At 44.2% G+C, this 26,643-nt stretch overlaps 2 protein-coding genes across 8 annotated transcripts in view; one reads left to right on the top strand and one right to left on the bottom strand.

Moving 5' to 3' along the window:
* Positions 1-437: 437 nt before the first annotated feature.
* On the bottom strand, positions 438-10,609 carry puraa (purine-rich element binding protein Aa). 3 transcript variants are annotated; one of them, XM_063203748.1, is made up of 4 exons: positions 10,406-10,609; positions 8,235-8,283; positions 3,629-4,571; positions 438-3,520 (listed from the first exon to the last, which is right to left on the bottom strand). In XM_063203748.1, exon 3 carries the CDS (start codon positions 4,493-4,495, stop codon positions 3,635-3,637), a length of 861 nt encoding a protein of 286 aa, XP_063059818.1. In that variant the 5' UTR covers positions 4,496-4,571; positions 8,235-8,283; positions 10,406-10,609; the 3' UTR covers positions 438-3,520; positions 3,629-3,634. The 3 variants fall into 3 exon arrangements, with proteins under 3 accessions (XP_063059818.1, XP_063059817.1, XP_063059819.1); XM_063203747.1 differs by having other exon boundaries at positions 438-4,571; XM_063203749.1 differs by lacking the exon at positions 8,235-8,283 and having other exon boundaries at positions 438-4,571.
* Positions 10,610-12,915: 2,306 nt separating this feature from the next.
* The window catches only part of nrg2a (neuregulin 2a), a 156,636-nt gene continuing 142,908 nt past the window's right edge, over positions 12,916-26,643 (top strand). For all 5 annotated transcript variants that reach the window (XM_063203744.1, XM_063203743.1, XM_063203742.1 and 2 more), the window contains exon 1: positions 12,916-13,693. In XM_063203744.1, coding sequence (XP_063059814.1) covers positions 13,285-13,693 — 409 coding nt within the window. In that variant the 5' untranslated portion in view covers positions 12,916-13,284. The remainder of the gene's footprint in view (positions 13,694-26,643) is intronic.

Here is a 26,643-nt window from a genome sequence, read left to right as displayed (position 1 = left end):
ACGATGACACCACCAGCACATGTACAGCCCATTGTACGAGCCTCACGCCTGCCTTCCACCCAGCCCTCCGAGGTGATTGGAGGAGAGGACATGGGAGAGGATGGTGAACACGTGGGTGTCCGATGGATGGTGTTAAGGTGAACGGGATGGAGCGAGCAATCTAAGCCTCTTCGAGACTGGGCCTGGAAGCTGCTTCTCGACAATGTTGTTGCTAAACAGTAAGCAACGAACTTTGTAGGTCGCCTATGGGAAATTAGCTTGTCACAAAGTAATTTGTTTACATAGTTAGCAACAACGCTGTCAAGATATGCATCTCTGGGTGGCTGGCTTGTTACTAACTCGTCTCGCTCTGATGCAGACCTTTTAGTTAAGTGCAGAAAAAGGCTTCTTTTTTAAACACCTCAAGAGAGAAATAAACGTGGAATTCAGCCACATGCTTTCAAATATTAATCTTATATTTAATTGATATACATATATTGCCACAATTGGCACATACGATATTGCACACAGTAATGAAATATAGCACTGGAAAGAAAGACGAAGAAGAAAAAAACAAAAACAAAATAAAAACTTGTGAGCCAAAATGTTGAAAATGACAAATAATGTGGAATAATGTTTCAACGTTAGAAAAGAAAACAAAAATTAGAGACATGCGGACTATTTCCTCTTACAGAGGTCTTAACAACTCTGACAAAAGACACATTACTGTCCAAGCCATAGCATCACAGAAACCATACACAGAGGAGGGGGGTGGGGGGAGTGCAGGTGGTTCAAATCCCTACTCGGATGGAGGGGGCACTGCACTGCCTGCAACACCCATCACGGTTACTCAGCAAGTCACTGGCCTAAGCTCTTTTTTTTTCCAATGCGAAGAACCATCTCTCGCACACTACTGTCCAGGTGAACACCCACTTCCATGTTTACATGTAGGCCGATGCCTGGATAATGGGCAGGTTTGGAAGAAAAAGCGGGTCAACAGTGGGTGGGGGGGAAAATCGCTCCGACTTTGACCCATTTGCCCGTATCCTCCATAGGGAAAACCAGTGGGGCATCACTAGTTGTATGGTCAAAACGAAAGGTAAGCTAAGGTAAGATACGCTAAGGTGAGGTAAGGTAAAAAAAAGGTTGAGGAGGGGGGAGGAGGGACAGGACTTCAAATAAAATAAAATAAAAAAAATAATCATTAGAACACATCTTGAGAAGATTTTTTTTAAGAAAGAAAGAGAAAAAAATCAAAAGACATGAACCCAAACTGCAATCCAAAGCACCAGCCAGCGTGTAAGCATTCTGAGCGTGTAAGGCACCAGGTTGTTGCAGTGCCAAAGAGGAGATCCCTCCTCAGCACCAGCTATCCATGCCAGTGGCACCCAACACAGCTTCCCAAGGAGCCCCTGGAGTCAGGCTTTCCTCTTCAACCAGGTGAGTAAATTCCAAGAGCCTGGCTCAGTAGTAAACCAGGGGTGCGTTTCTCAAAAGCGTGGTTGCTTGGTAATTAGCAACTTGGGTGGTTAGCCAGTGGGAAACTGCATCGAAACTAAAAAAGTAGCTAACATAGTAGTAAACAACTATGGTTTTGAGAAATACACCCCAGGTTATGTTAACCTTGCGGTAGTGGTAAATCATCTAATAGAAGAACCTGGAGTCCTAATTTTGTTAACTACGGTAAATGACACCTGCGGTCTATCTATTAGCAGGATTACCACTACCTGCATGCTAACTTAGCCAAGTTTATCGCTTAATGGTGTTCTCGGAATACCACCCAGACACATGCTGCTAGACTGTCTGCCTCACCAGTTACGTAGATATATGAAGACGTCTAGTCTGCCATCTTGGTGAACTGCCATCCCCTCATCAATGGAGGTGATGATGGCACGGCTGGTTCAGACCAGGTCAATTCTACAACTGGTAGTCAAAAGATTTGGTATGCTGGGCAAGACAGTCTAACAGTCTAATCATAATCGAAAATCAGCTGATTGCAGGGTCCTTGAAGACTGCTTATTGAGATGGCCATCCCAATGCAGTTGTGTACAGGTTCGCATGCAACTAACAGCAGCCTTCCAGTCCACACAGACTCTCATTGGTAGATTGTTACACACACATCACACAATCCGACACACATACACACACACACACGCGTGCATACACACACACACACACACACACACACTCACACAGTCAAACACACATATGCTCATATATCCATATACAGATCTATATCTGTATACATATAGATGTGTATATACATATATGTAAATATATAATAGAGAGATAGATAGATATTTTAAATACTTTTACAGATTGTTTGTCAAATTCCTCCCACCGAAAACGTGGGTTGCTTCTTTTTTTCCTTTTCCATAAGCACAGAAATACTTCTGATTCACAAAATCATACTATGCATTTTTTTACATTAGCACTTTTGTAAGATCCTGTACATTTTTATGGGCCATAAAGGAGGGTTGAAAAGTCTATATTACAAATATATTACCAAAGATACAGTCCACGTTTCTCATCCAACACACCTTTAGTTTTGAGTCAAATTTTGGGAACTGCTACTCTCTATCCTGTGGCTGTCTGATTGGCTGTCTACAGCCACGGCTCTGCCAAAGGGAAACAAACATGGTGGCTCGAACCGAGCCATAAACAATCCTGGCCAATCGGTAAGGTGCTTCAGAGGAGCACAGAAGAGAAGAGGTAAAAATCTATTGGCTGCTGGGGTCAAATAGCAACATCCTTTGGGAGAAACTGAAACCAAATCGCAGACTGTACCTTTAAGCACCCATGTCATTGCTGCATGTAATCACTGCACTTCCTTAAGGTAAATCAGGTAGGCCTTGTCTACCTTACCCATACACATTGCATGACAACCAGACACAGAATACAGAACAATGATCAGCATGACAGAAGTTGATAAAACATACATTAATAATATTAATAAGCCTTTTTTGAAAGGTCTTCATTTTGAGATCCACCAACCGGTCAGCTGTGATATCTGTGCAATGCATACTGCAAAGCACTTGATCCCTTCTATGGATTGGCTTGTTGTGGGCTACCTTTGACAGGCAGAATGTTTGCATGACATTTTAACCCCTAGCCCTCAGGTGAAACCTGTGGTGGTAAACATGACAACCTTCTGAAAAGGGTTTAAAGTTTTGGTTCAAAAGAAACAAAAGAGAATAAAGACAATAAAACTAACATTTCTGATTTGTGCTGAAGTCATTAGCTCACAAGAAAAGGTCTTGTTTCTCCTTTCTCGGCAACAATTCTATTTGAACATCGCAAACACCTTTTTTGTAATAGCTTGAACGTGTAGAAAAGTTCTTGGTTAATAAGGGGAAATAAACACTCAAGTTCTTTATCATCTGTAATCAAGTAGGAAACACGGTTCATATATAATGTTATTACTTTGTTTAGCAGCCGCTTACTGTATTAATGGTGGATTACGTGGGTAACATCCAGCGATGGGTGACATAGAGTCGCAACTGTCAGTCTGTGGAGAAGTGATTTCTGTGGGTGGTGCTCCCTTGGAGTTAAACAGTTACAGTTAAATCTTTAGGTTTCTTTCTTTTTACAGTAAAGTTTTAATTATAATTTATCTTGTTATTTTGATTAATGTTGCAGGTATTCTCACTGTTTATCAATCCTCGTCTCCATCATCGGCATGCATTTCTTCCTGCTGTTGCTGCAGCTCGCATGCCCTCTTCTCGCGCTGTTTCTCCTGGATTTTTTTCATCTCCTCTGCATATTTACAAAAAGTGTTTCCGAATTTGGACCACACTTTGTAGGGCACCGTGATAGAGTTACGGTACGTAGGTTTCACCTCGCTTACCCTCATAAACACTCCATACTTGTTCGAGCCCACGTCAAAGAAGAACCGTTTGTTGTCCACAGTCAAAGAGGTTCCCTCTGGCAACTCTGCAGGCTCGTCCTCAACTCCATAGTCATCAATGAGTTTAGCCAAAGCGTCGCGAAACTCAATAAGTCCTTGTGCAGGAAGAGCAATCGTCTGGCCTTGCGTGGATCCCAATCCGGGCCCCCGGTTCACCGTTTGTCGAATTCTTAGGAACCGGCCTCTCTGATTCTCTTTCAGGTCCATGTAGTATTTCCGATTTTCTCTTACCAGGAACTCGCTCTTTAGCGCGCGCCACGGTTCATCCTGCGCCGCGCTAGGATTGCTAGGACCCAATTGGGCATAATGTTCGATGAAATCCCCCAGGTAGTCACGGAACTCGACAGCAACTGACATAGAGAGAGTGAGGCGGCTCTTGTTTCCCCCAGCCCCGACTTCAGCTATCTTCAAGAAGCGGCCCTTCGCGTTTTGCTTTACGTCCAGATAGAAACGTTTGTTCTGAATGTCAACCCGTTTCGAAGCGAGCTCTTGCGTCTCGTGCTGCAGCCCGGAAGCCGAGCCCGCCCCTCCTGTCACTGGGTGCATGGAACCGACACCCGGGCCCGTGGCTGCTCCTCCCTGCTCACTTCCACTGTCTCTGTCCGCCATGATGCTGCCTGCCTGCCTTCTCCCTCTGTCTACTGCACCCTACTGCCAGCCAGCCACGCCACCGCTCTCGCGAGATCTGCATGAGAGAGACATATGAAGTACATTTCAAGTAGTGTGGCCCGTTCAGTGCAAGAAAATGAAAATAATTTCCATAGGCTGTTCAGTTCTTCATTACTAATACAAATTATTCTTGGATAAATAGTCAAACGTTGAAAAATAGTTGTCGTAAAGCATTATGGCCTCATACAAGTCTAATAGTTGGCCCCAATGTGTTCTTAAAGGCAAAGATGTTGGCAAAGTAAATTCATTCTGTAAGTGCCACATGATAGGATATTACATAGTTATTACGCAAGTTAGGCTTTTCCACCTTAGCTTAAAGGCCAAAGGTTTTTTTTTGTTTGTTTTTTATTATTATTATTCTTTTTTTTACCTTCACTTGTATGGATCTCTCCTTAAATGCAGTAGGCTTAACAGATACCTATCACTTGGGTAGCCTATACGCAGCCAAATCTTATCTCGTGGAAGATTAGCCTCATCTCGTTCCTACCTTGACATTATATTACCATGTCATAAGCGTCAGCTATCCATCCAACAAACAATATAGCAGCCTTCGACTAATGGCAGTAATGGCTTGACAATTTGCGCGCTCCAGTGCGCACTGGCCGTGGGTTGTTAAAAGTCGTGTCTTGTTTTTGCACAAGTAGCCTACACAGAAGCACTGACACGACTGCTTGCATACACTGTGTATAGAATGAAAATAAAACTATTTCAAATATGGTATTATATTATTATAATTTGACATATTTTTCACATTCACTGTTTTTCTTCTGGTCATCAACTTTAAGACATAGAGTAGGCTAAGCACATTCCTGGTTGGATAGGTTTGTTACAATACCAACATAGTTCCTTTTGAGCCATGTAAAAGTCCAAGCTTCAGGTATTCTGCTGAGGATACACGTGTCCACAGATGATAAGCACGGCATCATACCAGTATGACAGGTGACCTGTGGTTTTATTCAGCCACAACATGCAGAATAAGTTTTTAACCATTTGTTTCTAGAGGTGAATCTGAGACTAGAATGTGCATTAACTTGTCTCATTCAGCTCTTTGCTCATCCCTTACATGCATTAGGCAACAGAGCACCATATACAGGACAAATTCTCAAGGCTGTGCACTCTCAGAAATAAAGGTACAAAACTCGTCGCTGTGGCAGTGCCCTCAAGGGGACCATTGTGTCGCCTGGGTGGTACCTCAAAAAAGAGGGGACAGATGCACATCGGTCATCATTGCAATAAACTGACCGCACCTCTTCAAGCGACACAATGGAACTCCCCTTGAAGATACTGCCACAGCGACGCGTTCTGTACCTTTATTTCTAAGAGTGTGCCAGAAAAGACAGTGGCATTGCAATGCAAGGTCTTGACAGTCCTGATACAGTATTAACAGCCAGGGCGTTGTCTTCGCGAGCAGGTGGTCTCTGGGCCATTCTCTTTTCTGGTAAAAGTGAATTACTCTTTGGCAATGCCAAGAGAGGTTAGGGGACTATGGTTATTAAGGTTATTTTCTCGAACAGTCCCTTTATCAATGCACAGGCCTTGGAAGAATAAATGAACGGTGAACTTAATGGACGTCACTTCACAAATTCTGATCATCAAATGTGCGCAAATGAGAATCACAATTATCGATGGACATGGCATTGCCTGCATAGTGAATCACTCGTTGGCAATGACAAGAGAGGTTAGGGGACTAGAGTTATTTTCTCGAGCAACCCCGGTATCAATGCGCAGGCCATGGAACAATAAATGAACGGTGAACTTCATGGACTTCATACATTCTGATCAGTGCGAAACTGTGCGCAAACGAGAAGCATAAACGATCGACATTGCATGCCAAGTAAAAATTCCAATGGATAGTGCCAATTCAATGGCAACGGGTTCATATGCCTCAGATTATAAGTGGAATGTTGTCTTGAGACATTATAAAAAGCACTGGCTTTTGCACGTATGGCCCAGTCCATGACCCCATGCTTCATACTGATACATTTACATGTCAAAAGAAAATCTGGAAACTTTACAGTAGGCTATTACTTAACAATTACAAGTTAATTAACAAGAACAGTGGTAATAACAATAGGCCTAGAAATAACGTCGACAACGATAATAATAACAACCCACAAAGTTACACATAGACCTAATGGAAATCGTGGGACATAACTTTACGCATACACTTTAGGGCATATTATAGGCCTCTAATTATGACTCCATGTCCTCAAACAATTACATGGATAAGACGCAGGCGTAGCCTACCTATTTCAAAACAATATTCACAAGACCTTTCTTTTCTGTATATCACAGGGTCAGCTTTTGTTGTTTTTACAATTGAATAGCCCAGGCTACATTGACTGAACTTGCTGTTAAAAAATACGAGGTATAGGCTTATATTATAGACGTATGTAGGCCTAATGCACCTTATTTGTTTAGGAAAAATCCTTTAAATATATTAAATATTTGAAGAGTTCAGATGCAAAACCCCCTAACTCCATTTCTGAAGACCTGCACTTCTATATTTTTAGAGAACCCCGTTATTGGTTTGGTTTACATTCATGTACTTGATAATACATATAAATAGTTATATTACATAAATAAAATAAAAATATATGCAATTTTGATAGTTTGTATGAAATAAAAATGAATTAAGATTATTTTCTGAAAAGGCACTTAGGGGGTTTTGCATCTGAACTCTTCATTTATTGGAGTTTATTTTATTAAAATATCTCTATCGAATGCATCATCACAGATTTTAGCTCTAATGACTGCAAGTCGGATTCGATTTTTACTACGGAATAATGAAAATAACCGACAATAGATTTAATCAAGGGAGTTCTGTATAGGCATATTTAATGGGGAAAAGCATGTTATGACGAATCTTCAGGCACGCAATAAATAATTAAATAAATAACTAAACAAAGACCTTACTTACTTTAACTTGAAATGAAAATCACAAAATTATTATTTAAAAAATATGATCATTTATATTTCCATGATCATTAGCCATGTGTCAAATTCTTCATTTCGTTTTGTTTTAAAATTCTATGCACAAGGGTAAAGGCACTCCTTACCATTTGCTTGAGAAGAAAAAAACATAGACTTATTCATTAAGAAAACGCACGGTGTAATTAATTACCCTCGACGTAAAAATGCATCTTTCAAACTATTTATTGTCCACATTTTCAGATTTTTCTTTCTTTATTTATCTTCTTTATTTGCGTAGTCAGACAATATGTGTGTTGGTGAATAACTGTGCCCCTTTCCCATAATTCATGAAAGAGTTTAGGATGTGTATGATTATTAGGCTATTTGACACTGCCTCTGAGATATATTAACCATTGTTATATTCTGCTAATTTAATAACTTTCATCACAAGGCCAGGTCTTCATTCAGAGCCTATTTTCTCGTTTATCTTGCCTAAATGTTCATGTTCAAGACACGTGACGGCTGTAATGAAATGTGGTATGACAGAGCAACAAATAATAATAATAAAAAAAGAAATAACACCCACGCCTGTGAAAGGGAACATGTAGACCTATTATTGAAATAAGCTATCATTAGAAGAATAGCCTAGTTGAAACAGTTTACATTAGGGTACGAGAGATAATGAAAGTAAATAGACTAAACACATTTAGATGTTATCCTGTTCTATCACTTCATAAGCCCTGGGCAGTAAACAAACCAGTCTTACATCCCAAAGGTGTCCACTTTATCAGAGAAGATTTGGATCATGATGCAAGCTGCAATATAAAGAAGAAAACGTCAATTTTGAAGGTCAAATAAAAATCGAAAACTCTAGCAAAACGGATGTAGGCTATTACCTACATTGTAAGACAGCAATTCAGTGTTCGACTTCGAGTGTTGATCCGCATGTCACGTGATTATTAATGCTTAGTACACGTTGATGTCTTCGATCGCTTTCTCTTTTTTTGCACATTGACTTTTGGCAGAGTTGTCAAAAGTAAAAGTAAAAGTACATTTGTGATGTAATTACAACACTAGCACATGGTATTAGGCCTACATAGCTATTACACCATTTACTCCATTGTACCTAATGAGATAGATAGACTGTTGTTACTGGAAAAACACAGAAAACGCAACAAGGACCCACCACAAACTTCATCAAACCAGTGCAGAGTTAGCTGATCGTAAGACAAGTACACGGGTCTAGGTTACTCAGATAAGTTACTTGTGTTGGAAGGAAACTGTATTTCTTTCTTTTTTTTTTTGCTTTTACTTTTGACACCTCTGGCTTTTGGCAGGTAAGTCTAGATGCGCTGGCATTGTAGAACTATAGTCTTAACAGCAATCTGTTTGGGCCACCATAAGAAAGACAAAAAGATGTATGTTGTCTTGAATAGAAATAAGTCCCATATGTCAAATAGTGTCCTTCGTGATAATTGCACTTCCCTGGTTAAAAAAAAAAAACATTTGTCCTCTTATGTGCAAAGTCCTCTTTGCACATATTGTTCAACCAACTCAGAGATCCAGCTGATCTTAGTTAGATGAGCTAATTAGTTAAGTTACATATACTGAGAGTACATGTAGAAATAGAAATATACAGCACGAGTTTTGAGTTCAAATTTGCCCGCCTACTCACTTCTTCTCATAGCCATCTTCTAGTGGACTATGTTGCCGGTGCGCTTATTCCTTACCATGTGTTAGTAATGAGGGATAACGTCCACTAGACCAGTGTTTCCCAAACAGGGGTAGCCTACATGTACCACTAGTGGTATGTGAGCGCGCCTCAGGGCACGGAAAACAACACATATTGTGTGTAGTCCCATTGGGATAGAGGAACAGAGCATGGGTGAGGGCGAGCGGGCAGTCATCATGACAAAATTGATTAAGGGGTACGCAGGGAAAAATGGTTGGGAAACACTGCGCTAGACTCCCAGAACTAGTCTGAAATGAAGCAACACAATGTGTAAGCCCAGAGGCACTGATGGAGGTGACCTGTCCTTGCTGGCTGTTGTTAGCCACAGAAATACACTTCCGCACGCATCATGGACCAGACTTCTGAAGTGAAGCAATGAGACAGCCCTCTCTGTTGAAGGTACCACTGCAACGCAGATTCGGTAAGCTATTAGTTGTTGCAGATTAGAACAAATGCTATCATAAGGCACAACAGCCATCGAGTAGGCTATAACCTCCCCGACTGTTGGTGTCGTATGTTTTGATTAAAACTTAGCCGTTCGCACACGATGGGACGTCCTAACTACACAACTCTGGCACCATTTGGCCCACCTGCTCGCGAGCAAATTCAACAAGTGCTAGGCCCCATTTCTTCCACACTCACATTAATACACATCCCCTCTGGCTGCACAGGAGATGTTAATTCACGTGTGTGTGTGTGTGTGTGTGTGTGTGTGTGCGTGCGTGCGTGCGTGCGTGCGTGCGTGTGTGTGTGTGTGTGTGTGTGTGTGTGTGTGTGTGTGTGTGTGTGTGTGTGTGTGTTGGGGGTGGGGTTGGAGAGGGACTCTGTAAAAGTATCTGCGCAGACAGATTTGGTCGTATTTGTTTATGACATGCCTGTACAAGAGTGCATGCACTTTTAACCATCACTGTCATAACAGTCTCATTGCGGACTACCCTAGCCTGGAAGGCTATACGAACAGTTAGTTGCTTTCGCCATACGTGAATTCTGACAAGGACTGCAGTGCATGCTGACAAAAATACAAGATGATAAAAGCTACAGTGAACATCGGCTCCACATCACCACTCGCACCTACGATGACGGTGCAAAAGAGTTGCATACTGTAATGAAGAGCAAATTCCTCTGCAGAACGCAATGACACAGAGACGTTCGTTTGGCAAAGTCACACACCCGATAATAAGCGACAACGTTCGGCTTATCCTTACCCCGCTTAGTCCACAGGCAGAGGGCTAGTCAGTCCCAGCACCGCCAACCGCTGACATACACGGATAAATACTAGGCGAGAACCAGCAAGCCTCGAAGGCCTACTGTCAGCAGTACCGTAATACTGCTCCTCGGCTTCACTTTTTCACAAGATGGAACGAAATAGCTAGTCGTGGCATGGAGAGACGGACGCACGTACATCCTCAACGCTGTACGTTCCTTCAGTGATGTCAGCACGTTCAGTTACTAAGTAAACTGCAATGCTTGTGCGCCTCGCACTGTCGTACCGAGGAAACTGCAGGCTTTTACGTCTGAAGCCTGCGGTAAGGGACTTGATGAGACTGCATTTGAAATCAACAAGCCACAGAAATTCAGCAAAATGTTTCACAGACCTTGTTTTGACACGCATTGATGTTAGCAAATGAGTGGCACCCTCAATCCATAGGTTTACACAAACTAAATTCAGAAATGTAATCCATCAATCAAAACACAAATAAATAGAATGTTTAAAAAGTACATGAACATAATATAGGTCTATCAAGAGGCTGTGATTTGACCATGTAAGGATCTTTGATTTGTAGCCTAGCCTATTTAGGCCTACTTTGGCAGAGAAATGTGACCTAATCGAACCCTTAGTGTCATCTCCAGCAACATGATTCTCATTACTTAAAATATTGGTAACTTCAACTTGACCCAGAGTTAGATCTAGTTTGTTGTGTTAAATTAAGAACAGGTTTACATATAGCCTAGGCTCTAATTGAAATCATGAACCGATTCCGGCCGATGTCGGTTTGATTCTAATTGGATTGACGTTTCAGAACCATGGACAGCGACTGTTTACGCTACACGCGTAATGTGCCGCGTTCATGATGTACTGCCATCGGCTCATTTGGTGATGGCTACTTTTAAGTTGATATGATAATGCATTAAGATCCAACATCATATTCCATGATAACAGAGGGCCGCGCTGAGGGCGGTTTGGTAAACTTTTGTAGGCTACAACATCTACACAACATGTTCATTGAGAAACTGGCTGTGAAAATTAGGCCACGTTTGACCTCCTCTGTTATTTTGAGATATTGCTTTGTATTTTCAAAAGTGGTCAAGTTAAGATTTTAAAAAAAAATCTGCCATAGTTTCAAGTAATTTCACTGAGTAACTGGTCTATAGAGCGGGGACCCTCCAATGGAATAACAAGTGTAATAACTATGTAATTGGGCATATCATGCGCTTGTGTTGTACTTAGACCTACTTACACCATTATTTACTTCTCCTTTACTTTTGGCACATCTGTATAACTTTGCAAGGGCTGCTTGGCAGCTTGGCAAAAGACAAAAGACAATTCCGTTTTTTAAATATATATATTTAATTTCCAGCAGTACACCCACCCAGCGCGTCGTGAAGGCCTGGCACTACATCTGGGTGTGAAGGCGTTGAGAAATGCTGGCTGATTCAGCGTGGTAGTTAGAACCGTATGACCTCACGCTGGTACATGTGTTGAGAACGCACCCTAACAGCAGATGTCGCCCTTAGAGAAAATTTGACTCCGGCTTGACTGCATAGCCACAGGTTTACCCCACACATCTATGCAGAGTGGGGAATTTCACTCTCTGATTACACCAAACCCACTAGCCTATATGTCTTCATGAACAAAAACCCCTGATTGGGGCTGCATGTAGCTTGTCAATCTTCTCAATTTGGAGGAGGCGTTGAGCTTAAAGCAAGATAACTTTATTTCAAAACTTCCTCATGATCATGGATCATGTGTTGCTATTAAACCTTAAGACATTCAACTGAACGCCTTTACAATTGGTTGACATTCTTTAACGTCGATGGATCCAATAGCACACCGTAGCGTGTGCCAAATCTATCGATTGGTGCAACGCCTCTGTCTTTTTTTAGAGGCTCAGCAGCGAATGTGACCTGAATGCAGCGAATGATTCAATAATGGTATGAGACTCATTCAAAACTGTCGTTTGAGTCAGGGACGTACGTATGGTTTTTGCAGCGTGAGTCCTCGCCCCAGGAACGGCAGCCCTCGAGACCGGTCTACTCCGTCGATACAGACAATGAGTGGACAGTTTTAGAGGGAGATCGGTTATGCGTTTCTCTCACGGACCTCAGTGCTTGTGAGTCTGCAAGCATGGATATTTATTGTCAGGGAGATATGGCGTGATGTGTTTGGGTGCTGGACACTTAGGGACCCATTCAGCAGGTGCATCGGCGTTCTCATCGCGTCAACTGTAAAATCTGATGTTAGGTGTTGAAGGCTCAAGCTGAATATTTTTAATGTTTCAGTTTGGTAGGAGGGGAGGTGGGTAGGCAAGTGGGAAGGGAAACGCGGTGACGGTGTAGATGTTGGATTAACCAAACACCCATCTTTCGGTAGGACAGTAAATTGTACGGCTTTTAGTAAGTAGACCTGAATTGTGCACTGCAGTATTTCGCATATTTTCTCTGCAGCAAATGATTCAGAGATCTAGCGCTGTGGTCTGTGCTTAGTTGACTGCATTTAGGGGCAAAATAGACTGGCAGCGTTTTGCGGTTGGTGTGGCGGTGTACCAGCCGACGGAGGAGAGACAATATCCGTGAATGCCATGCATATTTAGAGGCGATTTTTAACAGAATGGAGTGACTGGAATTTAACACAGCATCATTACGCTGTTTCCGGTTTCCTAGCTGGTGTTTCCCTATTGTAAATTTATTGGAAAAAAGCAGTGGATCCCGATGGCATGGACACTTACGCAAGGTCTGCCGCGCTGCCGTGCTACTGGAGCCTATTTGCAATCTCTGTCTTCAACCCAGCTCCACCGCCATCGCCCCGCAGCCCACAGAGCCCTGCCGCAACGCGACCAGCGTCCACCGAGCCAAAGCAGGCGGCATGAGGCTTGACTCAGTCCACTTATCCATGCTGGTCATCGGGGTCTCCTTCGCCTGCTACTCCCCGAGTTTGAATTCCCTGCAGGACCAGGCTCACAAATCCTCCGTGGTGATCGAGGGCAAGGTGCAGTCCGCGCCTCTGAACGTCTCAACGGAGCCGTACAGTGTGAATGTCAAAGTGCTGGACGTGTGGCCGCGGAACAGCGGGGGTCTGGAACGGGAGCAGCTCGTCACCGTGGGGGAATTTAGCTCGGAGACTCCGTGCGCCAAAGTGATCCAGAACCACAACTACATTTTTTTCATGGACCCCACCGACGAGCCCTTGGTTTTCAAGGCATCGTTCGCACCCCTTGATGCTAGTGGGAAGAATCTAAAACAAGATGTTGGAAGAATCTTATGTGAGGACTGCGGTAAGTTTATTCTCTTAGCATTGCCTGGCTTTAACACACCGGTACCTGGGTGCGTTCAGTGTTTTGAGTGAAGACTGGTCTGACATCCTATTCTGGCATTGTGCATAAGGCTGTGGTTTTGTCCCTAACACTAAAGGTGGAGAAGCAACACCTTCATCCAGGGCGTAGCTATCTCCCGCATCAATCGACATGTTTGATCAACATAAAGATTCATTGATGCCATATTGCACATAGCTGCACACGAATCCTTGCATACACACATGCACGCACACAAGCATGCGCCGCGCGGTTTCACACACACTGAAATAGGTGAGAGAAAGAGGGTTTATTTCCTGCCTGTGGCCCTAATTGATTTTTGTTATTTTGTAGCAACACTGCGCAGTCTTCTATCTATCTATCTATCTATCTATCTATCTATCTATCTATCTATCTATCTATCTATCTATCTATCTATCTATCTATCTATCTATCTATCTATCTATCTATCTATCTATCTATCTATCTATCTATCTATCACCAAGTGTATCCGGCCTTAAACCCTGGTATTCAAAATTGACTACTGCTTCCATGGATGGGCCTTTTGACATCTTGTCAAATCTAGAGACGACGTTGTGTCATTAACCAAAGTTGTGCAATACGAATGTGGCTCTGAACGGAGTAACAGTAGCCTACTACCCTAACGAACGCCTGCAGGAGTTTAACACTGTTTCAAGTTGAATATTAATCTTGGACCCAATGAACGTCACTGCAAGCAGGCACTTTTCAGCTAGCTTTAGCAGCGCTCCCACATGAAGGGCCGATATCAGATGTGTTCTTTGATAACGTAGCCTATCTCTCTGCCCTCGAAGATGAAAACTGCAATTGAATCCGCCACCCCCTCCCCCCATTGCAGTCATCTCACTCAGCTGTCGACCAAGAAAATGTGGTATTCTAAACGAGTGCAATCAGAAGACATAATCCGAAAGTACAGTTGAAGAGTCGTCGTTGCGAAGACACCGGTAAAGGCCAAACAACTTTAACGTTTCGCTGTCCAGGGTGCTGTAAAATGGCGTGGACAGGGGACGTGGTTACAAGAGGCCAGCACATTTGAGAAAACATGGGCCCAGCTGAGATGAAACACATTTGTTGACTCCTCTTCAACCTGTGCAGATTGTTAAGAAGAGTGTATTTACTGCTGTGCTGTGTGTTAGCTATTTCCGGTAATGCACAGTAGTTTATTAATGCACATTAAACTGTCAAAATCTTGGATCTGCCTTTGTAGAGTGGGTCATCCCTTCAAAGTTTGCTTTATTTCCCACAGCTTGATGAAGTAAAGTACAAGCCCGAGTAGGACAGCATCAGGGACAAACTCACTGCACGGGCAACCGTAATCCTGTTGTCCTCTGTGTATGGATGAACTGACAAGCACCTTTCCTCTCCCAGAAAATGTCAAATAGTCCTAATAGCTCTTCCCTAAAGACACACTTGTGGAGGTATTTCACTGGCTTCACTTTTTCTTGTTGTTTCCTCTGTCGCAGGCCTATATATTCAGGAAGGTGGAATTTGTGTTTCTCTTTGTTGCTGCGTTGTTTTTGCCTGGCAGCATTGGTGGCTAGACAACAGCAATACATTTTTCTGTGTGATGTTGGATTTGTTTTGCTGAATAGGTGGTTCATGCCTTAGCATCTCCCCTGAAGATGTTGCTATTGTGTTACAGTGCCGTTTACCTTGGGAAGGTGATACAGGTGCACACATTCTTATTCTTATTCTTATTCTCATTCTCATTCTCATTCTCTCTCTCTCTCTCTCTCTCTCTCTCTCTCTCTCTCTCTCTCTCTCTCTCTCTCTCTCTCTCTCTCTCTCTCTCTCTCTCTCCTTCTCTCCTCCACTTGCTTACCCCCGGCCCGTCAGACTCACACTCTGCCTCTCCTTCTCTCTGTCTTTCTGTTTATGCGTACTATGCATACACACGCACTCACGCACAAACACTATTCTTTGAGAAGAAGAGGCCAAATGACTTTGCAGACAGACAGACAGACAGACAGACAGACTGTAAGAGAGACTCAGATATCTGTCCCATAGTGTATGCTTGTCTGGGGCCATTGGTTATCTAGATGCCCATGTCTTTACTTGTTTGTCAAATGTACCACTCCCCCCTCCTCTCCATCCTCCTCCTCCATCCTTCTCTTGCTCCTCGTCCACCCTCCTCCTCCGTCCTATTCTTCATCCTCCTCTTACTCCTCCATCCTCTCCATCTTCCATCCTCGTTTTCCTCATCCTCTAGCTCCTCCACCCTTCTTCTCCTCCATTCTCCTCTTTATCCTCCATCCTCTTCCTCCTCTTCCTCCTCTTTATCCTCCTCCTTCTCCTCCATCCTGCTCTCACTCCTCCAGCCACCCTCCTCCTCCTCTTTCTCCTCCATCCTCCTCCATACTCCACCTCCTTCTTCTCCATCCTCATCTAGCTCCTCCACCCTTCTTCTCCTCCATTCTCCTCTTTATCCTCCATCCTCTTCCTCCTCTTCCTCCTCTTTATCCTCCATCCTCCATCCTCCCTCCTCCACTTGCTCCTCCACCCTCATCAGCCTTCCCACCGTCTCCATCCTCCATCCTCCGTCCTCCTCCATCCTCCTCCATCCTTTCCATCTTCCTCTTACTCCTCCACTCTTCTCAGCCTTCCCACTGTCTCCATCCTCCATCCTCCTCCTCTTGCTCCTCCATCCTCTCATCTTCTCCTTGCTCATCCTCCTCCTCCATCCTGCTCCATCCTCCTCTTGCTCCTCCACTCTCCTCAGCCTTCCCACCGTCTCCGTCTCCATCCTCCTCCTCCATCCTCTCCATCTTCCTCTTGCTCCTCCATCCTCTTTCTCCACCCTGCTCCATCCTCCTTCTCCATCCTCCTCCTCCATGCTCCATGCTCATGTAGCAGGGAAGCCACAGCTGGGGCAGCATCAGGGTCGTCCTGGATTCGCCTGTGGCGTTAATGGCACTATATTGAGAGGAAGCTCTGGCACCGCGACATGACACAGGACGGGAATAACAGCTGTTGATGGACATGCACTGAGGGAAGGACCCATTTTCAGTGCGGGATATAAAAAAGTGTGTGTGTGTATGTGTGTGTGTGTGTGTGTGTGTGTGTGTGTGTGTGTGTGTGTGTGTGTGTGTGTGTCTAAATGTTTGTGTGTGAACGCACAGTGTGTCTACGTGTGTGTGTGTGTGTGTGTGTGTGTGTGTGTGTGTGTGTGTGTGTGTGTGTGTGTGTGTGTGTGTGTGTGTGTGTGTGTGTGTGTGTGTGTGTGTGTGTGTGTGTGTGCGTGCGCGTGTGCAGTGTTTGTGAGTGTATCTGATGCACTGAGCCAGAAGAAAGGTTTTGTAGGTTCTTTTTTGGGAGAGGTTCTCCCAGTTCTTGCCTCTGTGTGTGTGTGTGTGTGTGTGTGTGTGTGTGTGTGTGTGTGTGTGTGTGTGTGTGTGTGTGTGTGTGTGTGTGTGTGTGTGTGTGTGTGTGTGTGTGTGTGTGTGTGTGTGTGCTGTTACAGTGCTGAAGGGGTTGTATGCTATCACAGTGAGTGCCTGCAGCTTTTCTCCTTCACGTTAGTGTATGAATTTAAAACATTTTGAAGACGTAGGAGTTGAATAACATCATTTGTTGTTTGTACAGATTACAGCATATCTTTGCTTGAGATGATTTTCAACCTCGAGCATTGTTTAAGAATGTGGGATGCTGGTTGGAGTATGAGAGAGAGAGAGAGAGAGAGAGAGAGAGAGAGAGAGAGAGAGAGCAAGAGAGAAAGAGAGAGAGAGAGAGATGTACAGTATACAGATAGAGAGGTGGTGAGAGTAAGTGAGACCAAGAGAGAGAGACATTCAGGGAGTTTGCGAGAGACAGAGCTAGAGAGAGAAATAGAGAGATAAAGGAGGAGAGAGATATATTCAAGAGAGATACAGAGAACGAGAGAGAGAGAGAGAGAGAGAGAGAGAGATGTGAGGATGCAAGTTGGCTGAGACTGCAGTGAGGCTTATGGTGTTGAGCTGGAGCTGCAGGCAACCGAGGGAGAAGAAGGTGCAGGAAGGAAGACTGGCCTAGTTCGGGAGCTGTATGGCAGCAGAAAAAAAAACTCTTCTCCAGCGCACACACTCACACCCACATTCTCCAGACAAACAGGCATTTCGCTTAAATATGACTGAACCCATGGCTTGCCTTGCCTTGCCTTGCATGCCTCCGAATCCTCCTCAGCAGCAGAATTCATCTGTCCTGGCAAGCCTCGGCCCTGTCTTGTTTATGGACAGAATCGGCAAGCATGCACGGACCTTCTTTCCTTTTCCCAGAAAATGTCAAAACGCATATAATAGCGCATCCCTAAAGATTTATATAGTGTGGGGTTGGTTGCCCAGTTTTTTTTAAGAATATCCCTCTGAATATTTCTCAGCCCTGTTGCGAATGGTCTTTCCCCTTGCTACAGCACAGTGAGAGGACATCTCTTTATCTTAGTGCAGTCTGATAGGTCTTGTATCTTTGGATAAGGAAGAGAATATGAGGGACTGTTGCGAGGGAGAGGGAGAAGAAGAAAAAAGGCAGAGCCCATCTCTGATGAATTGTATTTTCTGGCAGTTAGCACAGGAGAGGAGAGAGGAGCATCTGAAATCCCTGGCTCTGAAACGTGTCAGCGCTTCTGCCAATTTCCTTCTCGCCCAAATGTGTCAGCGTCTGAATGTGATATTCGCACCCCTCGTGCAGTGGCATATTGTGGCAAGAAATATGTGTGTCTAATGTCTACATTGTAGGCACGACACAGCCAAATGCCCGCGTCTCTTTCAGCGATTCTGTTTTTCCCTGCATGCTCTGCATGCATTGCAGGGGTTCCTTTTGTGCTGTAAATGCACTTGGTTCCATGTTTGCCCCATGCCCTGATCTTCGCATACCCCCTCGTATTAATTTAATTCGTATAGAGGGTCTGCAACGACCGGATTGAATAATGCCCTCCCAGAAGATCCGATCAAGAACGTAACATGGCGTAAGGGAAGGTGACACTGGGGCAAGTTGTCCAGGGCCCAATGAAAAGGGGGGCCCAGAATTTGGTCTTCATTACACTGTATGTGTAAGGTTGAAAGGGCATTTCACATGACTATGTCCTGGGCCAAGCCAAAGCTGTCAGCTGCCCTGTGCCGATGGGAATGTAAATCGACTGGAGCTTTATGGATGACAAGACCAGGCTATTTCCCCCCTAGCTAGCATGTGAGGTCCTTATCAGCAGGAGAGAGGGGAGGGTCGCTACGCTATCTGACAGCCAGGGAGAGTTGCTTAGGCCCTTGAGTGACAGTGGAAGGGCCAGATAGGGTAAGCTCATTGATTCTGGTTACCCATGACAACGATTAATTTGGCCTGATCACCCCGGAATGGAATGCTCGTGCTGCGCAGACTGGCCAGCAGCTCCTTTCTCCGTTCGATATTTAATGTTTTTTATTCAGCTGTCGCGGCAAGGGCAGAGGAGGGGGAAGACACACACATGTGTGCACATGTGAGGGCACACATGAACATGAACACACACACACACACACACACACACACACACACACACACACACACACACACACACACACACACACACACACACACACACACACACACACACACACACACACACATCCTCTCTAATGCACACAGACACGGGGCACACACCTACACAGATGCAAATATATATACACACACATACACAAACACACTCATACAAGCAATAAATATTTCAAATACAGAAAAGATTAATAAAAAATGCATTATGAGTATTGATTAAAATTACTATTATTCATTTGTTATCCAGCTATGTTACTTACCAAGGGTACCAAAAAGGCATTGTGATGCCTTGATTGCTTATGTAGGATAACATTAGCACTGAGATTACACAAATCCTTTTAGGACCTTGCGTTACTTCTTGATCACTATACATTCTATACTGTTCATATATACTATGTGCTCCTTGTAATGAAGCTTCAAATCTAATTTTACTGTGTGTAATGAACATTAGGGCTTTCTATTCTATTTTTAAGAAAGCACTGATTCTTTCGGAGCAGTCGAATCTTTCACAGGCTTCAAGGTCCGCATAGTTCTGTTTAGGCTCACCATAGTATGTCCGCATTGGATTCGATTGTATTGTATTGGATGGGGCCACTTTGGTCATACCGTTAGAAGTCAGTCTTGGAATCGTAAGGCTGATGGGTTGAATCCCCTTTGAACAAGGCGCCTAACACCACCTTGCTCCAGGAATTGTGACCACTACCCAGTAATATACTGTAGCTTCTATATAAACCCAAGTTGCATTGGATAAAAATGTCAGCTAATAGTCACAGTGGTTGGATATATGGATGGATATATGGCCTATAATCTTTTAATGTGTAATATTGTCTCATAATGCACACTGTGGCACCAATGGAATACTGTACCAGTCATTCAAATGACTACTTTCACAGTACTACGTCAGTACTACGTTACCAATTGAGGTAACATGGGGCTGTAATTACAGTGTACTTACTCATTGGGTACAGTGGAATAACTGGTGTAATAACATGTAAGTACAACTGTATTACATGTTATTACATCATATATTGTATATATCTACACACCATAATGACAACAATGACCATAATGTGAAGTGAAGTGGCTTTATAACAATTTGCCAAAGTGGTGAATTATTCCAGGGAGGCACAAAATGCACAAAATACACATAAATACGCAGTATTATGTATTAACATGTACTACAGTTGTACTTACATTACAGTTGTTATTACACCAGTTGTTCCATTGTACCTAATGAGCAAGTGCAATGCAATTTAAGCCCCGTTAAAATAAAGTCTTGCCCATATTGGTCACTGCAGTTTTGATGACTAAGAGTTCTTTTCCAAAACGCTATATCCACCATTTTTGACTTTTTGCATTTTAATATTGGAATTGACTGTTAAGAAGTCCTATCATCTATGTGTGAATTCTTGCCATTCAAATGCTTTGAGAACATACTTTTTAAACCTCTATAAAAGGACTTTTGCAATGCAATTCAATGGAATTTCCCAATACAAAAATGTCAATTTCCCAACATTCTATAAAATGGATATATTTTGGAAAATAGCTCTTCATAGGGGAGGCTTTGTTCTAATACACACAGCGCACCTTATGTGATGTTCATATGCAAGCTTGTTTTGAGGTACAGAGGATGCATAGATTTTGAGACTAGTGAAGTTGCTAACTCCGCTGTGCCATGTTTGGTCTACCACACACAGTGTACTGTATGTTTCTCTTGAAGAATGTTAAATATTCAACCACATGCGCTGTTGTGTTGTAGTGATTGTAGTTGCGAAGTCAAGCTAATTTCAACAGAATCAGAAACAAACTGAAGACCATTGGTATCTGCATTTATGACATACTGTTAGCTGACCTGCCCGGGGGGCAAGCGCTATTCAGACATACTGCTATTCAGACATACTGCTATTCAGACACCAGATATGCCTTAGGGTTAGGGTCAGGATTAGGGTCAGGGTCAGGCTTAGGGTGCATGCACTGCATGCACTCTCCCTAAACTGGAAAAACCTGAGCAGCGTAGCACAAACCACAGAAATGGCATATTTCGGTGGGAAACGTGCCGGTATTCAGGCAGTAGACATCAATGTCTGAATAGCGGCATGTCAGAAATTCTCTGAATAGCGGCATGTAACCGACCTGACCTGATTTTACAAAGAGTTTGTTCGTGCTGAACAGTTGCAGATAAACTCCATGCAAGCAGTTTTATTTCACATGGCAAAGACAAAGACCGCAACATGATTCTTTTATTTTTGTGGCACACTGTCTCACCATCATTGGTTTTTCACATGAATAAGTAGGCCTACATCACAGCTGCCACTTGGAGCTCTTCCTGTTCCGTGTTAGATGTAGATGATACTAGGCATGTAAGGAAGTACGCAAAAATAAAATTTATTTTTTACAGCGCTTTTCACAGACAAGACAGTCACAAAGTGCTTTACAAAGTAAACGCAGTGCTTTTTTTATGTGTCATGAATGCATCATCACCTGCAGATCTGTGAGTGAGATGTGAGCAGCACATGTGTGCTCTTGAGGCAAGCTTTTCAGATGATTAACCTATTTAGCTCCTTTGTATGGTTCCCTTAAGGCGTACCCCCCCCAAAGTGGATGGATGGGAGAGGATGCTAGTACTCGGAGCATCGTTTTGTCTCCGCTCGTATCCCAGTCATCTGCTGTCTTTCAAACTTGTCTAAAAAGCCTTGTGCATGTACGCTCTCTCTTTGTTTTTTGTCACAATGTGTGTGTGTGTGTGTGTGTGTGTGTGTGTGTGTGTGTGTGTGTGTGTGTGTGTGTGTGTGTGTGTGTGTGTGTGTGTGTGTGTGTGTGTGTGTATTCATGCATGCGTGCGTGTGTGTGTGTGTGTGTGTGTGTGAGTGCAGTGCAGTGCTGTTGCTCGGTTGGTTGGTGGGACCTGAGGGAGGGGAAGTGCCACCTCAGGTCTGTGTCAGGCTTTGTGTCAGGCGGCACAGACTGTCGACATAGGTAGTACTTCACATCAACTTCGTGTCAAACACACAGTTTGACCAGAACCATACTGGTGGACACTTTTTCTAACCTTTTGACTAAAACGTCCCTCGAAGAAAAAAAATGTCACAAGAGGACATTTCTCTATTGTCAGTGGCGGAACAATTGCACACAGGGCCCCAGGGCAAACCACTTTGGTATAGGGTCCCTCCATACAGCCTTCCATGGTCACAATAAGGCCCCCAACACCAATACAGGAGGGCCCTGGGCCCCGGGGCAAATGCCCTGCTTGCCCACCCTATTGCGCCGCCCCTGTCAATTGTGCCTGTTCCTCCCTTCTTTAATCCTCCTCTTTCTCACTCTCATCTGTCTGTCTTTCTTCCTCCCATCTCATATTCTCTCTCTCCTTTCTTTCCCTCATATTTATTCTCTATCCCCTCTTTGTGTCATGCATTTGTTGTTCCACCCCCTTATACTCTTTCCAGTTCTTTGTTATTCTGTTATTATTTCATGGCATGTTCACATTTCTTTGTGTATCTCTCTCTGTGTTTTTGTGTCTCTTTCTTTTTGTATCTACTGTATCTCTCTCTCTCTCTCTCTCTCTCTCTCTCTCTCTCTCTCTCTCTCTCTCTCTCTCTCTCTCTCTCTCTCTGCCTCTTTATAACATGTCTCTTCTCTTGCTCTCACTGGCTCTCTCTATCTCTCTTTTTCTGTCTACCACTGTAAGTCTCTCTCTCTCTCTCTCTCTCTCTCTCTCTCTCTCTCTCTCTCTCTCTCTCTCTCTCTCTCTCTCTCTCTCCTCTGCTCTTTTGTGTGTGTTTGTGTGCCACTGCTGATGTATCTCTGGAGCTACAGGGAGGTCCCTCAAGAGCGTTAAGTGATGCATGATAATGATGTTGTTGTGTCACCTGCGCGCCGTGGTAAGATTACATGATCACATTCACACAGCCACTTCCATCTTAACCTACACTGGCGCTTACGCACGCTTCTGCAAAGAACCTGCTCACTTTGGCTTGGCTTGGCTTGTGGACCGGTGTGGATTTTTCATCAATACCTGATGTCCATCTAATGCCCATGAACATTAAAGTATACGTTGCCCATTTTATGTCGGGGGGAAATGGTTCATATACTGTAAGTGGCTGAAATAGACTTCCACCACCACACTCTGGCAGACACTCCCCGCCGGAGTACAGTATGTGTGTCATAATGTACGTGCGCCGTGGTAGGTCATGGCTGAAGATAGACTGCCTCCTGGAAGCGTAGCCGTAGTAAGGTCTGTAACAAACATTAGATGGCTGAGGCTAACATTGCAGAATTACCGGAGACTGAAAAGAGGTCGAGATTTCTTTTCCCATTGAGCAAGATTATTTCTGGCTCTAAATGCAGTGTCACATTTGAATTGCGGGCATCGATTTTCTGGTCAGCACTTTTCTTGTGTGCGGGCCGCTGAATGTAGTTTCAATAGATTACCAAAGCACTCGTTCCGAGAGGCACAAGGAAAACGGCCCTCGTGTTCTCAGGTTTATTGCAGCCCGAGACAATGTGCAGCCATCTTAGATTAAACTCGGCCTGCGAAGATAAATCTGACCCTGGCAGCTAGCTTCAGTATTTAAAGCATTCATGAATAGAGTCTAGTCTTCAAAAAAAGCGAGGCATTTTCTTCATAGCACCTTCACAGTATACAATGAGCATATTCTTGTTATCCATCCACCAACAACATGTATCACATCTTGTACCTGCAAAGAGATGTTGTTTGGGTGTCTTGTCCAACACGCGTACAGTAGACAACTGACTATGCATTTTCCAATCCAGTGTGTCCTTGTTATTTTATTTGGACACATTTCCTTCAACAGGGCTTTTTGGACACATTTCCCTAAACAGGATATACCCATAGCATGAAGCACATGAGTGAACAGAGACACAAGGAAATGGTAATCTTTTACGGTCATCAACTCCACAACCCCCACTCTCAAATCCGTCTTGTTGACTGTATCGCACAACATGCTTAAATCGGCACTTTTCAGTTTCACCACCAACACCATGCACCACCACCAGCAGTATGCAATAATATCATGGATCCAGTTTCTCCCGTATAATGATAAAACAAACAGAAACCAGGCACATTTCCTATTCTCACCACAAATCATCAGGTTTTAATATGTGAAAGGGGCTACCACGATACCTCCATGTACCGTATATTTACCCAAACACAAGTCGTGAGGTTTCTATGAAACTTTGGTAGCGTCTCACAAAGTGTCCAAAGCTTAAACTATTTTTTACTCATCAGCACTCTAGTGCAGGACCTGAAAGCTCTCCGGCATGGTACGTGAAAAGAAATCAGGAGTAGGACAGTAATTTAATGTTCACTAGATTGTCAGAATGACTTGTAAACATTTGACAATTTAAGGCATAGAGCGGCATCCTTGGCCACATGGGTAGGGAGATGATTTTTGTATCAAAGGGTTGCCGGTTCGAACCCTTACCTCTCAGTCCCATGACTTGTGCCCTTGAGCACGGCACCTAACCCCACATTGCATCCAGAGATTAGAACCAATACCCATTCGCTTTGGCTAAAAGCATCAGCTACGTGTAAGTGCAGTTTGTGAATGTGTGAATGTCTGTGTCTTGATTTCTGCACTGACAGGGATGCTAGGGAGAACGGAAGTGAGAGACAGACACACAAGAGACGGAGGCCCAGGGCCCTTGTAACCGATGCCAACTAGCAGAGTTTGGATGTGGAACGTTAGTAAACCTCCCTTCCGAACCCTCATACAGTATCGGTAGTGTTCAGCTATTAGTCTGGACCTTTAGCTCATCGGTATCATGCTGTGCCTTTCATGCCCGCACTGGAGCATTGACCGAGGTCATCGGTGGTAGTTTGCATCTCAGGGCTCGAACCTGCAACCTACCGCCGATGACCCCAGCTACACACCCACTAGTAGCAAGTAACAGTAGCAAGTAGCATCAGTGGCCGCCGTGGCGTTAGAGCTAGCAGTAGCAGTAGCGGCAGCGACTGCTGACTGCTGCCCTGCCCTCCGCACCCCTATAAATTGTGGGATGAGCAGTGCAGTGGACCTCTGGGGAGGAAGGGAGATGTGAGGGGGTTACGGAGGATCAGGTGGCAAGCCCGTGTAATGCCATGTAATTGCAGAACAGTAAATTCAGGGGTGAGCCCAAGCCGCGCGTGTGCGCGTGTATGTGCGCGTGTGCGTGTGCGTGTGTGTGTGTGTGTGTGTGTGTGTGTGTGTGTGTGTGTCTTTGTGTGTGTGTGTGTGTGTATGTGTGTGTGTGTGTGTGTGTGTGTGTGTGTGTGTGTGTGTGTGTGTGTGTGTGTGTGTGTGTGTGTGTGTGTGTGTGTGTGTGTGTGTGTGTGTGTGTATGTATGTATGCGTGTATGTATGTGTGTGTGTGTGTGTGTGTGTGTGTGTGTGTGTGGCCGTCTTGTCTTTTCTGGAGCTGTGACAGACAGACTGGGGGCCGAGGGGCTAGCTCGCATATTTATTTATTTTTACAGGTACTGGTTTGGTTGTGGTGTGTGTGGGGGGGAGCAGAGAGGGAGAAAGACTCCCTGTGTGTGTGTGTGTGTGTGTGTGTGTGTGTGTGTGTGTGTGTGTGTGTGTGTGTGTGTGTGTGTGTGTGTGTGTGTGTGTGTGTGTGTGCTTGTTTGTGTGTGTGTGTGTGTGTGTGTGTGTGAGTGTGTGCACATGTGTTTTGTATGTGTGAGTGTGTGCACATGCGTCTTGAGTGCGTTTGTGTGTCTCTGTCAGTGTGTGTGTGCGTACAATTGTGAGTGTGAGTGAGTGCATACAAGTGTGTGTGCGCGCGGTGTGCACTCGGTGCTGCTGCTGCCTGCCTGCCTGCCTGCCTGCCTGTCTGTGTGTGTGTGTGTGTGTGTGTGTGTGTGTGTGTGTGTGTGTGTGTGTGTGTGTGTGTGTGTGTGTGTGTGTGTGTGTGTGTGTGTGTGTGTGTCATGCTGCATCTTCATTAAGTTGAGAGCACACTCTCCAGAATGAGGTGGACTGAGAATATAAAGCCTGTACAGCACTGTACAGTCAGCTCAGCCCACCTCCAGGGTCGTATTAACTCCCAAGCTAGATATGGCTGCAGCCTAGGGGCCCCCACCTGACAGGGGCCCCCCGATTGAACAAAAGGTGGGAGGGGGGGATTCAATAATTGCATAATTGTGACAAGATGCAGTATTGAAAAATCCCTCTCCACAGTTGGCAAACATGACATCCTTAATTAATCCTATCTTGTGAATTATGACACCATCTATGTAATATTGTGGCAAAATTTGCCTTTCGAGGGGGCCTACAGCAACCTGTAGCCTAGGGGCCTAAGGGCACCTTAATCCGGCCCTGCCCAGCGCAGCTCAGCCGCGGCAAGGCATCATGGCCTGGCCTGCATTTCACCAGCAGACACCAGCACCACCAACCTTTAGCTTG

Source organism: Engraulis encrasicolus, chromosome 7, assembly GCF_034702125.1.
Source record: "Engraulis encrasicolus isolate BLACKSEA-1 chromosome 7, IST_EnEncr_1.0, whole genome shotgun sequence".
Lineage (NCBI taxonomy): Eukaryota > Metazoa > Chordata > Actinopteri > Clupeiformes > Engraulidae > Engraulis > Engraulis encrasicolus.
This window is presented reverse-complemented; position numbering and strand designations above follow the sequence as displayed.